General features: G+C 45.9%; 1 protein-coding gene and 1 long non-coding RNA gene across 2 annotated transcripts; one reads left to right on the top strand and one right to left on the bottom strand.

Annotated features, from left to right (window-relative positions):
- The first annotated feature begins 4,259 nt into the window (after positions 1-4,259).
- On the top strand, positions 4,260-5,781 carry LOC126642847 (uncharacterized). Its single transcript, XM_050320809.1, has 2 exons — positions 4,260-5,129; positions 5,613-5,781. The coding sequence occupies exons 1-2, from the start codon at positions 4,260-4,262 to the stop codon at positions 5,679-5,681; spliced, it is 939 nt and encodes a 312-aa protein (XP_050176766.1). The 3' UTR covers positions 5,682-5,781.
- Positions 5,782-9,175: 3,394 nt separating this feature from the next.
- Positions 9,176-13,592, bottom strand: LOC126642846 (uncharacterized). Its single transcript, XR_007629615.1, has 2 exons — positions 13,033-13,592; positions 9,176-11,252 (listed from the first exon to the last, which is right to left on the bottom strand). It is a non-coding gene; the product is annotated as an uncharacterized LOC126642846 (long non-coding RNA).
- Between the last annotated feature and the right edge of the window lie 874 nt (positions 13,593-14,466).

The following is a 14,466-nucleotide window of genomic DNA, read 5'->3' as shown; positions in this document are numbered from 1 at the left end:
CTGATTCCCCCCTGGATCCAGCTCTGATTCCCTCCTGGATCCAGCTCTGATTCCCTCCTGGATCCAGCTCTGATTCCCCCCTGGATCCAGCTCTGATTCCACCCCAGATCCAGCTCTGATTCCCCCCTGGATCCAGCCCTGATTCCCTCCTGGATCCAGCTCTGATTCCCTCCTGGATCCAGCTCTGATTCCATCCTGGATCCAGCTCTGATTCCCCTCCTGGATCCAGCTCTGATTCCACCCTGGATGCATCTCCAGGAGCTTCTGATTCCACCCCGGATCCAGCTCTGATTCCATTCTGGATCCAGCTCTGATTCCAGGCTGGGTTTGGCTCCAGGGAGCTGGAATTCCCTCCTGGATCCAGCTCTGATTCCCTCCTGGATCCAGCTCTGATTCCAGGCTGGATTTGGCTCCAGGGAGCTGGAATTCCCTCCTGGATCCAGCTCTGATTCCCTCCTGGATCCAGCTCTGATTCCAGGCTGGATTTGGCTCCAGGGAGCTGGAATTCCCTCCTGGATCCAGCTCTGATTCCCTCATGGATTTGGCTTCAGGGAGCTGGAATTCCCCCCTGGATCCAGCTCTGATTCCCCCCTGGATCCACCTCTGATTCCCAGCTGGATTTGGCTCCAGGGAGCTGGAATTCCCTCCTGGATCCAGCTCTGATTCCCTCCTGGATCCATCCCTGATTCCAGGCTGGATTTGGCTCCAGGAAGCTGGAATTCCCTCCTGGATCCAGCTCTGATTCCTCCCTGGATCCAGCTCTGATTCCCGTCTGGATTTGGCTCCAGGGAGCTGGAATTCCCCCCTGGATCCAGCTCTGATTCCCAGCTGGATTTGGCTCCAGGGAGCTGGAATTCCCCCCTGGATCCAGCTCTGATTCCAGGCTGGATTTGACTCCAGGGAGCTGGAATTCCCCCCTGGATCCAGCTCTGATTCCAGGCTGGGTTTGACTCCAGGAAGTTCTGATTCCACCCCTGGATCCAGCTCTGATTCCAGGCTGGATTTGGCTCCAGGGAGCTGGAATTCCCTCCTGGATCCAGTTCTGATTCCCTCCTGGATCCAGCTCTGATTCCCAGCTGGATTTGGCTCCAGGGAGCTGGAATTCCCCTCTGGATCCAGCTCTGATTCCCTCCTGGATCCAGCTCTGATTCCACTCTGGATCCAGCTCTGATTCCCCCCTGGATCCATCCCTGATTCCAGGCTGGATTTGGCTCCAGAGATCTGGAATTCCCTCCCGGCTCCATCCCTGATTCCAGGCTGGAATTTTCCCTTTTCCCCACCTTTTTTTCCGTGCCCTTTTCCCGTTTCCTGGGGGTCTCTCCCGGCGCATGGAGCTCCTTTTTTATGCCTTGCTCATCTGAGTTGCCTTGGAATTGTTTTCCCTTTTGGGAATTTCTCGGGATATTTTTCTGGATTTTTTTGGTTTTCTTCTCATTTTCCATCTTTATTTTGGCAGCAAATAAAGAAATTAATTAATTAATAATTAAATAAATATTAAATAAATAAATATATAAATAAAGAAGTTAAAAATCTTGTGGATGTTTGGGCTGAGATTTTTTTTCTTTTCCAGGTTTTTTTTTTGTGGGTATTTTTTTGGGAATTTTGGGGTTGGTTTTCCAATTGTTGTTGTTGGGTTATTTTTTTCCTACCAGGAGAAAAGAGGGTGGAAAAGAGGGAAAAGAAGGTGGAAAAGAGGGGAAAAAAAGGTGGGAAAGGGGGAAAAGAGGGTGGGAAAGAGGGAAATAAGGATGGAAAAGGGGGAAAAAGGGATGGAAAAGAGGGAAAAAAAGGTGGGAAAGGGGGGAAAAGGGGTGGGAAAGGGGGAAAAAAAGGTGGGAAAGGGAGAAAAAGGGGTGGAAAAGAGGGAAAAATGATGGAAAAGAGGGAAATAAGGATGGAAAAGGGGGAAAAAGGGATGGAAAAGGGAAGAAGGGGCTGGAAAAGAGGGAAAAGAGAGTGGAAAAGGGGGAAAAAAGGTGGGAAAGGGGGAAAAAAAGGTGGGAAAGGGGGAAAAGGGGCTGGAAAAAAGGGAAAATTCTCCCCACTTTTTTCATGGAATTCCCCCCCATTTTTTGTGGAATTTCTCCCCATTTTTCGTGGAATTTCCCCCCCATTTTCCATGGAATTTTCCCCATGGAATTTCCCTCCTTTTCCCATAGAATTTCCCCCCTTTTCCCCATGGAATTCCTCCCTTTTCCCATGGAAATTCCCCCCCATTTTTCGTGGAATTTCTCCCCCATTTTCCATGGAAGTTCCCCCCTTTTCCCATGGAATTTCCCCCCATTTTCCATGGAAATTCCCCCCTTTTTTCCCTATGGAATTTCCCCCCATTTTCCATGGAATTGCTCCCCATTTTCCATGGAAATTCCCCCCTTTTCCCATGGAATTCCTCTCCTGAAATTTGGGGGTTTTGGGGGTCATTTTTGCCCTTAAATTTGGGGTTTTTTTGGATCCTTTTCCCCCCCAATTTTGGGATTTTTCAGTCCCCTTTCACCCCTAAATTTGGGATTTTTTGGTCCCTTTTCACCCCTAAATTTGGGGTTTTTTGGTCCCTTTTCACTCCTAAATTTGGGATTTTTTGGTCCCTTTTCACCCTAAAATTTGGGATTTTTTTGTCTCTTTTCCCCCCTAAATTTGGGATTTTTTGGGTTCCTTTTCACCCCCAAATTTGGGATTTTTTTGTCTCTTTTCCCCCCTAAATTTAGGATTTTTTGGGTCCCTTTTCCCCCCTAAATCTGGATTTTTTTTGGTCCCCTTTTCCCCCCCTAAATCTGGATTTTTTTTGGTCCCTTTTCCCCCTAAATCTGGATTTTTTGGTCCCTTTTTTTCCCAACCCTTTCCCCCTTTCCCCCCAAAATTAAGGAATAATCCCAATTATTCCCTGATTTATTTCTCTATTAAATATTCCCTTTAATCTCATTTTTTAATCTCCATTTCCATCAATTTCCCCCCAATTTTCACCCCCCCAAAAAACGCCGACTCAGCACTTTTTTTTCCTCCTCTCCTTTTTTTTTTTCCCATTCCCAGAAATTTTTTTGGGGGAAAAAAAAACCCCAAAAAATTAAATAAATTGTTATTTTTTTTCTATTTTTAATTAGAGAGGGGTTTGGTTTTTTTTTTTTGACAGCTGGAAAAGAAAAAGCTGGGAATTTACAGCCAAAAATAATAATAATTAAAAAAAAAAATGGGATAACCGGGAATTTTTATCCCGGATTTTTTCTTCCCAAGAAAATAAAGAAGTGACATCACCACAACAACAACAACCACCAAAAATTCCCAATAAAACAACCCCCAAAAAGCCACTTTTTTTTTTGGTTTTTTTTGTGGGGTTTTTTTGGTTTTTTTTGAAGCCCAAACTGCAAAATTTGGGAATTTTTAGGGGGGGGATTTGGGATCAAATTCTGGAGATTTGGGATTGAATTTCAGGGATTTTGGGGGGAATTTGGGATTGAATTCCGGGTTTTTTTAGGGGGATTTGGCATGGAATTCCAGGGATTTGGGATTGAATTCCAGGGATTTTTTGGGAGGGATTTGGGTTCGAATTCTGGGGATTTGGGATTTAATTTTGGGGATTTTTGGGGGGGATTTGGGATCGAATTCAGGGATTTTTGGGGGGATTTGGGATCGAATTCCGTGGATTTTTGGGGGGGATTTGGGATCCAATTCCATGGATTTTTGGGGGGATTTGGGATTGAATTCCGGGGTTTTTTGGGAGGAGATTTGGGATCAAATTCCGGGGATTTTTGGGGGGATTTGGGATCGAATTCCAGGGATTTGGGATTGAATTCCAGGGATTTTTTTGGAGGGATTTGGGATCAAATTTCAGGGATTTTTTGGGGGGGAGATTTGGGATCAAATTCCAGGGATTTGGGATCGAATTCCAGGGATTTTTTGGGTGGATTTGGGATCCAATTCCGTGGATTTTTGGGGGGGATTTGGGATCGAATTCCAGGGATTTTTTTGGGGGGGATTTGGGATCAAATTCCGTGGATTTTGGGGGGGATTTGGGATCAAATTCCAGGGATTTTTGGGAGGATTTGGGATCCAATTCCGGGTTTTTTTGGGAGGATTTGGGATCGAATTCTGGGGATTTGGGATCGAATTCTGGGGATTTTTTTGGTGGGATTTGGGATCCAATTCCGTGAATTTTTGGGGGGATTTGGGATGGAATTCCAGGGATTTTTGGGGGGGGATTTTGGGATCGAATTCCAGGGAGGAGTTGGTGGGTGATGATGTCATTGCTAATGACGTCACCAGTAATGTCATCATCGTCATCTTCATCATCAGCATTGTCGGTGTCGTTGTCAGTGACGTCATCATCATCAGTCATCGTTACCGGCATCGTTGGCATCGTCATCGTCACTGTCGTGACGTCATTTGGCAATGACGTCATTGCCGATGACGTCATAGTCATCGTCACCGTTGCCATCATCATCGTCAGTGGCAATGAGGTCATCGGCAATGACGTCATCATCATCAATGTCATTATCATCAGCATCGGCATCATCGTCATCGTCACTGGCAATGAGGTCATTGTCAATGACGTCATCATCACCATCATCGTTGTGTCCCCATCATCACCACCATTGTTGTGTCCCCATCAGCATCATCGTCGTCGTTGCGTCACCATCACTGCCATTGTTGTGTCCCCATCACTGTTGTGTCCCCATCGTCATTGTTGTGTCACCATCATTGTTGTGTCACCATCACCATCTTCACCATTGTTGTGTCACCATCATCATCATCGTCATTGTTGTGTCGCCATCGTCATCATTGATGTCACCATCGTTGTCGTGTCCACATCATTGTTGTCGTCATCTTCATCGTTGTTGTGTCACCATCACCATCTTCATCGTGTCACCATCATCGTCATTGTTGTGTCACCATCATTGTCATCATTGTGTCACCATCGTCATCGTTGTTGTCACCATCGTCATCATCGTCTTCATTGTGTCCCCATCATCGTCATCATTGTTGTTGTGTCACCACCACCATCTTCATCCTCGTTGTGTCCCCACCACTGTCATAGTTGTGTCCCCATCATCATCTTCATCATTGTTGTGTCCCCATCATCATCGTCATTGTTGTGTCCCCATCACCACCATCATCATCATAGCTGTGTCCCCATCGTTGTTGTGTTCCCATCACCACCATCACCGTCATTGTTGTGTCACCATCTCCATCTTCATGCTTGTTGTGTCCCTATCGTCATCTTCATTGTGTCCCCACCACCACCATCATTGTTGTTGTGTCACCATCACCATCATCATCTTCATCCTCATTGTGTCCCCATCCCCACCATCATCTTCATCATCCTTGTTGTGTCCCCATCCCCATCATCCCCCTCATCGTTGTGTCCCCACCACCATCATCTTCATCCTCGTTGTGTCCCCACCATCATCATCATCATCATCATCATCATCATCATAGTTGTGTCCCCATCACCATCTTCATCCTCATTGTGTCCCCACCACCATCATCATCATCATCATAGTTGTGTCCCCATCACCATCTTCATCCTCATTGTGTCCCCACCACCATCATCATTATCATCATAGTTGTTGTGTCCCCATCACCATCATCATCATCATCATTATTGTTGTGTCCCCATCACCACCATCATCTTCATCCTCGTTGTGTCCCCACCACCATCATCATCATCATCATCATCATCATCATAGTTGTGTCCCCATCACCACCATCTTCATCCTCATTGTGTCCCCACCACCACCAATCATCATCACCATCATCATCATCGTTGTGTCCCCACCACCATCATCATCATCAATTCCCTCCTGGATCCACCTCTGATTCCCCCTGGACTCCACCTCTGATTCCCTCCTGGATTCAGCTCTGATTCCCTCCTGGATCCAGCTCTGATTCCCTCCTGGATCCAGCTCTGATTCCATCCTGGATCCAGCTCTGATTCCCTCCTGGATCCAGCTCTGATTCCAGGTTGGATTTGGCTCCAGGAAGCTGGAATTCCCTCCTGGATCCAGCTCTGATTCCCTCCTGGATCCAGCTCTGATTCCCCCCTGGATCCAGCTCTGATTCCAAGCTGGGTTTGGCTCCAGGGAGCTGGAATTCCCTCCTCGGACTCCTGTCTCTGATTCCAGGCTGGATTTGGCTCCAGGAAGTTCTGATCCCACCCCAGATCCAGCTCTGATTCCCCCCTGGATCCAGCTCTGATTCCCCCCTGGATCCAGCTCTGATTCCAGGCTGGATTTGGCTCCAGGAGCTGGAATTCCTGGATCAGTCTCATTCAGGCTGGATCCAGCTCTGATTCCCTCCTGGATCCAGCTCTGATTCCCCCCTGGATCTGACTCCATTCCTCCTGGCTCTTCTCCATTCCCCTGGATCCATCCCTGATTCCCGGCTGGATTTGACTCCAGGGAGCTGGAATTCCCTCCTGGATCCAGCTCTGATTCCCGGCTGGATTTGGCTCCAGAGATCTGGAATTCCCTCCTGGATCCAGCTCTGATTCCAGGCTGGATTTGGCTCCAGGGAGCTGGAATTCCCCCTGGATCCAGCTTCCTGATTCCTGGCTGGGTTTGTCTCCCAGAGATCTGGAATTCCCTCCCAGCTCCATCCCCTGATTCCAGGCTGGAATTTTCCCTTTTCTACCTTTTTTTCCATGCCCTTTTCCCGTTTCCTGGGGGTCTCTCCCGGCGCATGGAGCTCCTTTTATGCCTTGCTCATCTGAGTTGCCTTGGAATTGTTTTCCTTTTGGGAATTTCTCGGGATATTTTTCTGGATTTTTTTGGTTTTCTTCTCATTTTCCATCTTTATTTTGGCAGCAAATAAAGAAATAAATAAATTAATAATTAAAGAAATATGAAATAAATAAATATATAAATAAAGAAGTTAAAAATCTCGTGGGTTTTTGGGTTGAGATTTTTTTCTTTTCAGGTTTTTTGTGTTTTTTTTAGGAATTTTGGGGTTGGTTTTCCAATTGTTGTTGTTGGTGTTGGGTTTTTTTTTTCCTACCAGGAGAAAAGAGGGTGGGAAAGAAGGAAAAAAAGGTGGAAAAGGGGGAAAAGAGGGTGGAAAAGAGGGGAAAAAAGGTGGGAAGGGGGGAAAAAAAGGTGGGAAAAGGGGGAAAATGATGGAAAAGGGGGGAAAAATGATGGAAAAGAGGGAAATAAGGATGGAAAAGGGGGAAAAGAGGGTGGAAAAGAGGGGAAAAAAGGTGGGAAAGGGGGAAAAAAAGATGGGAAAGGGGGAAAAAAGGTGGTAAAGGGGGAAAGAAAGGTGGGAAAAGGGGGGAAAAAAAGGTGGGAAAAGGGGGAAAAAAAGGTGGGAAAGAGGGAAAAAAAGGTGGGAAAGGGGGAAAAGGGGCTGGAAAAGAGGGAAGATTCTCCCCAGTTTTTTCATGGAAATTTCCCCTCATTTTTCGTGGAATTTCTCCCCATTTTTTGTGGAATTCCCCCCCATTTTCTATGGAATTTCTCCCCCATTTTTCGTGGAAATTCCTCCCCATTTTCCATGGAATTTCTTCCCCATTTTCTATGGAATTTCTCCCCCATTTTTTGTGGAATTCCCCCCCCATTTTTCGTGGAATTTCTCCCCCATTTTTCGTGGAATTTCTCCCCCATTTTTTGTGGAAATTCCTCCCCCATTTTCCATGGAAATTCCTCCCCATTTTTCGTGGAAATTCTCCCCATTTTCCATGGAATTTCTCCCCTTTTCCCTATGGAATTTCCCCCCTTTTTTCCTCATGGAAATTCCTCCCCATTTTCCATGGAAATTTCCCCTTTTTTTCCTATGGAATTTCCCCCCATTTCCCATGGAATTTCCCCCCATTTCCCATGAAATTTCCCCCCATTTTTCATGGAATTTCCCCCCATTTTCCATGGAAGTTCCCCCCTTTTTTCCTTATGGAATTTCCCCCCTTTTCCCATGGAATTTCCCCCCCATTTTTCGTGGAATTTCTCCCCCATTTTCCATGGAATTGCTCCCCATTTTCCATGGAATTTCCCCCCATTTTCCATGGAATCCCCCCCATTTTTTGTGGAATTTCTCCCCCTTTTCCCATGGAAATTCCCCCCCATTTTCCATGGAAATTCCCCCCTTTTCCCCATGGAATTCCTCTCCTGAAATTTGGGGGGTTTTGGGGTCATTTTTGCCCTTAAATTTGGGGTTTTTTTGGTCTCTTTTTCCCCTCAATTTTGGGATTTTTTGGGTCCCTTTTCCCCCCTAAATTTGGGGTTTTTTGGTCCCTTTTCCCCCCTAAATTTGGGATTTTTTTGGCCCCTTTAACCCCCAAAATTTGGAATTTTTTTGTCCCTTTTCCCCCCTAAATTTGGGATTTTTTTGGCCCCTTTTCCCCCCAAAATTTGGGATTTTTTGGGTCCCTTTTCCCCCCTAAATTTGGGATTTTTTGGGTCCCTTTTCCCCCTAAATTTGGGATTTTTTGGGTCCCTTTTCCCCCCAATTATTGGAATTTTTAGGACTCTTTTTCCCCTAAATTTGGGATTTTTTGTCCCTTTTCCCCCCAAAATTTAGGATTTTTTTGTCCCTTTTCACCCCTAAATTTGGGATTTTTTGGTCCCTTTTCACCCCTAAATTTGGGGATTTTTTGGGTCCCTTTTCCTCCCTAAATTTGAGATTTTTTTGTGCCTTTTCCCCCTAATTATTGGAATTTTTAGGACTCTTTTCCTCCAAAATTTGGGGGTTTTTTGGGTTCTTTTTCCCCCCTAAATTTGGGATTTTTTGGTCCCTTTTCCCCCCAAATTTGGGGATTTTTTGGGTCCCTTTTCCCCCCAAAATTTGGGATTTTTTGGTCCCTTTTTTTCCCAACCCTTTCCCCCCCTTTCCCCCCCAAAATTAAGGAATAATCCCAATTATTCCCTGATTTATTTCTCTATTAAATATTCCCTTTAATCCCATTTTTAATCCCATTTTTTAATCTCCATTTCCATCAATTTCCCATCAATTTTCACCCTCCCAAAAACGTCGACTCAGCACTTTTTTTTTTTCCCCTCTCATTTTTTTTTTCCCATTCCCAGAAATTTTTTTGGGGGGAAAAAAAAAAACCCAAAAAAATAAATAAATTGTTATTTTTTTTCTATTTTTAATTAGAGAGGGGTGTTTTTTGACAGCTGGAAAAGAAAAAGCTGGGAATTTACAGCCAAAAATAATAATAATTTTAAAAAAAAAATGGGATAACCAGGAATTTTTATCCCGGATTTTTTTCTTCCCAAGAAAATAAAGAAGCGACATCACCACATCAACAACAACCACAAAAAATTCCCAATAAAACAACCCCCAAAAAGCCACTTTTTTTTTGTTTTTTTGTGGGGTATTTTTTGGTTTTTTTTTTGAAGCCCAAACTGCAAAATTTGGGAATTTTTAGGGAGGGGATTTGGGATTGAATTTCAGGGATTTGGGATTGAATTTCAGGGAGTTTTTGGGGGGGATTTGGGATCGAATTCCAGGGATTTGGGATTGAATTCCAGGGATTTTTTGGGAGGGATTTGGGATTGAATTCTGGGAATTTGGGATCAAATTCCAGGGAGTTTTTGGGGGGGATTTGGGATCGAATTTCAGGGATTTTTTGGGGGGGATTTGGGATTGAATTCCAGGGTTTTTTGGGAGGAGATTTGGGATCAAATTCCGGGGATTTTTGGGGGGGATTTGGGATTGAATTCCAGGGATTTTTAGGGTGGATTTGGGATCAAATTCCAGGGATTTTTTGGAGATCTGGGATCGAATTCCAGGGATTTTTTGGGGGAATTTGGGATTAAATTCCAGGAGTTTTTGGGGGGATTTGGGATCAAATTCCAGGGTTTTTTTTGTGGGATTTGGGATTGAATTCCAGGGATTTTTTGGGGGGAATTTGGGATTGAATTTCAGGGATTTTTTGGGGGATTTGGGATTTGAATTTCAGGGTTTTTTTGGAGGGATTTGGGATCAAATTCCAGGGATTTTTTGGGGGGATTTGGGATTGAATTCCAGGGTTTTTTGGGGGGATTTGGGATCGAATTCTGGGGAATTTTTTGGGGTGATTTGGGATCAAATTCCAGGGATTTTTGGGGGGGATTTGGGATTGAATTCCGGGGATTTAGAATTGAATTCCAAGGTTTTTTGGGGGGATTTGGGATCAAATTCCAGGGATTTTGGGGGGGGGATTTGGGATCGAATTTCAGGGATTTGGGATTGAATTTCAGGGAGTTTTTGGGGGGGAATTTGGGATCGAATTCCGGGGATTTTTGGGGGGGATTTGGGATCGAATTCCGTGGATTTTGGGGGGGATTTGGGATCAAATTCCAGGGATTTTTGGGAGGATTTGGGATCCAATTCCGGGTTTTTTTGGGAGGATTTGGGATCGAATTCTGGGGATTTGGGATCGAATTCTGGGGATTTTTTTGGGGTGATTTGGGATCAAATTCCAGGGATTTTTTTGGGAGATTTGGGGTGGAATTCCAGGGATTTTTGGGGGGGATTTTGGATCGAATTCCAGGGATTTTTTGGGGGGGGATTTTGGGATTGAATTCCAGGGAGGAGTTGGTGGGTGATGATGTCATTGCTAATGACGTCACCAGTAATGATGTCATCATCGTCGTCATCATCGTCATCTTCATCGTCAGCATCGTCGGTGTCGTTGTCAGTGACGTCATCATCATCAGTCATCGTTACCGGCATCGTCATCGTCACAGGCAATGACGTCATTGCCGATGATGTCATCATTGTCATCGTCACCGTTGCAATGAGGTCATCGGCAATGACGTCACCATCATCACCAATGTCACTGTCACCATCGGCATCATCGTCATTGTCACTGGCAATGAGGTCATTGTCAATGACGTCATCGTCACCATCATTGTTGTGTCCCCATCACCATCATCGTTGTCGTTGCGTCACCATCACTGCCATTGTTGTGTCCCCATCACTGTTGTGTCACCACCGTCATTGTTGTGTCACCATCACTGTCATTGTTGTGTCACCATCGTTGTTGTGTCACCATCACCATCTTCACCATTGTTGTGTCACCATCACCATCTTCATCCTCGTCCCCATCATCACCATCATTGTCATCGTCATTGTTGTGTGCCCATCACCACCATCTTCATCCTCATTGTGTCCCCACCACCATCATCCTCCTCCTTGTTGTGTCCCCACCACCATCTTCATCTTCATCCTCGTTGTATCCCCATCACCATCATCATCATAGCTGTGTCCCCATCACCATCATCATCGTTGTTGTTGTGTCCCCATCATTGTCATCATCACTGTTGTGTCCCCATCATCATCTTCATCCTCGTTGTGTCCCCACCACCATCATCATTCTCGTTGTGTCCCCATCACCATCGTTGTCGTCATCATCATCATCATCATCGTTGTTGTGTCCCCACCACCATCTTCATCCTCATTGTGTCACCCCCACCACCATCATCGTCATCGTTGTGTCCCCACCACCACCATCATCATCATCTTCATCCTTGTTGTGTCCCCACCATCATCATCATCACCATCATCATCATCATCGTTGTTGTATCCCCATCACCATCACCATCATCATCATAGTTGTGTCCCCATCACCACCATCATCATCATCCTCGTTGTGTCCCCACCACCATCATCATCATCATCATCATTGTTGTTGTGTCCCCACCACCATCATCTTCATCCTCATTGTGTCCCCATCACCACCATCATTCTCGTTGTGTCCCCATCACCACCATCATCTTCATCCTCGTTGTGTCACCCCCACCACCATCATCATCATCAGTTGTGTTATATGTTTGCGTCCCCATCACCACCATCATCTTCATCCTCGTTAGTGTCCCCCCACCCCATCATCCATCATGGTGCCTCCCCCATCACCACCTCGTCTTCACCCTTACATTGTGTCCCCACCATCATCATCATCATCTGAACATGTGCCCCACCACCATCATCGTTATTTGTCCCCACCACCCACCATCACCACCATCATCATGTCATCATCATCATCGTTGTTGTGTCCCCATCACCACCATCATCTTCATCCTCGTTGTGTCCCCACCACCACCATCATCATCCTCCTGTTGTTGTGTCCCCACCACCATCATCATCCTCATGTTGTGTCCCCATCTTCATCTTCATCCTCGTTGTATCCTCATCACCATCATCATCATAGCTGTGTCCCCATCACCATCATCATCGTTGTTGTTGTGTCCCCATCATTGTCATCATCACTGTTGTGTCCCCATCATCATCTTCATCCTCGTTGTGTCCCCACCACCATCATCATTCTCGTTGTGTCCCCATCACCATCGTTGTCGTCATCATCATCATCATCATCGTTGTTGTGTCCCCACCACCATCTTCATCCTCATTGTGTCACCCCCACCACCATCATCGTCATCGTTGTGTCCCCACCACCACCATCATCATCATCTTCATCCTTGTTGTGTCCCCACCATCATCATCATCACCATCATCATCATCATCGTTGTTGTTGTATCCCCACCATCATCATCACCATCACCATCATCATCATAGTTGTGTCCCCATCACCACCATCATCATCATCCTCGTTGTGTCCCCACCATCATCATCATCATCATCGTTGTTGTTGTGTCCCCACCATCATCATCTTCATCCTCATTGTGTCCCCATCACCACCATCATTCTCGTTGTGTCCCCATCACCACCATCATCTTCATCCTCGTTGTGTCACCCCCACCACCATCATCATCATCATAGTTGTGTCCCCACCACCACCATCATCTTCATCCTTGTTGTGTCCCCACCATCATCATCATCATCCTCGTTGTGTCCCCACCACCATCATCGTTGTTGTGTCCCCACCACCACCATCACCATCATCATCATCATCATCATCGTTGTTGTTGTGTCCCCATCACCACCATCCTCTTCATCCTTGTGTCCCCACCACCATCATCATCATCATCATCATCATTGTTGTTGTGTCCCCACCACCATCATCATCATCATAGTTGTGTCCCCATCTTCATCTTCATCCTCGTTGTGTCCCCACCACCACCACCACCATCACCATCATCATCATAGTTGTGTCCCCACCACCACCATCATCATCCTCATTGTGTCCCCATCACCACCATCATCTTCATCCTCGTTGTGTCCCCACCACCATCATCATCATCCTTGTGTCCCCACCACCATCATCGTTGTTGTGTCCCCACCACCACCATCATCATCATCATCATAGTTGTGTCCCCATCACCATCATCACCATCATCTTCATCCTGGTTGTGTCCCCACCATCACCATCATCATCATCATCATCATCATCATCATCGTTGTTGTATCCCCATCACCACCATCATCATCATCATCATTGTTGTTGTTGTGTCCCCATCACCACCATCATCTTCATCCTCGTTGTGTCCTCATCACCACCATCATCATCTTCATCCTCATTGTGTCCCCACCACCACCATCATCATCATCATCATTGTTGTTGTTGTGTCCCCATCACCACCATCATCTTCATCCTTGTTGTGTCCCCACCATCATCATCACCATCATCATCTTCATCCTCGTTGTGTCCCCACCACCACCATCATCATCATCATCTTCATTGTTGTATCCCCATCACCACCATCATCATCATCATCGTTGTTGTTGTGTCCCCATCCCCACCATCCTCTTCATCCTCGTTGTGTCCCCACCACCACCATCATCATCATCATCATCATCATCTTCATCATCCTTGTTGTGTCCCCATCCCCATCATCCCCCTCATCGTTGTGTCCCCACCACCATCATCATCATAGTTGTGTCCCCATCACCATCATCACCATCATCTTCATCCTGGTTGTGTCCCCACCATCACCATCATCATCATCATCATCATCATCATCATCGTTGTTGTATCCCCATCACCACCATCATCATCATCATCATTGTTGTTGTTGTGTCCCCATCACCACCATCATCTTCATCCTTGTTGTGTCCCCATCACCACCATCATCTTCATCCTCATTGTGTCCCCACCACCACCATCATCATCATCATCATTGTTGTTGTTGTGTCCCCATCACCACCATCATCTTCATCCTTGTTGTGTCCCCACCATCATCATCATCATCATCATCTTCATCCTCGTTGTGTCCCCACCACCATCACCATCATCATCATCATCATCATCGTTGTTGTATCCCCATCCCCATCATCATCATCATCATCGTTGTTGTTGTGTCCCCATCCCCACCATCCTCTTCATCCTCGTTGTGTCCCCACCACCACCATCATCATCATCATCATCATCTTCATCATCCTCATTGTGTCCCCATCCCCATCATCCCCCTCATCGTTGTGTCCCCACCACCATCATCATCATAGTTGTGTCCCCATCACCATCATCACCATCATCTTCATCCTGGTTGTGTCCCCACCACCACCATCATCATCATCATCATCATCATCATCAACATTGTTGTATCCCCATCACCCCCACCATCATCATCATCATCATCATCATCATCATCGTTGTTG

This window comes from Myiozetetes cayanensis, unplaced genomic scaffold (assembly GCF_022539395.1).
Source record: "Myiozetetes cayanensis isolate MyiCay16 unplaced genomic scaffold, myiCay2020 scf257, whole genome shotgun sequence".
NCBI lineage: Eukaryota > Metazoa > Chordata > Aves > Passeriformes > Tyrannidae > Myiozetetes > Myiozetetes cayanensis.
This window is presented reverse-complemented; position numbering and strand designations above follow the sequence as displayed.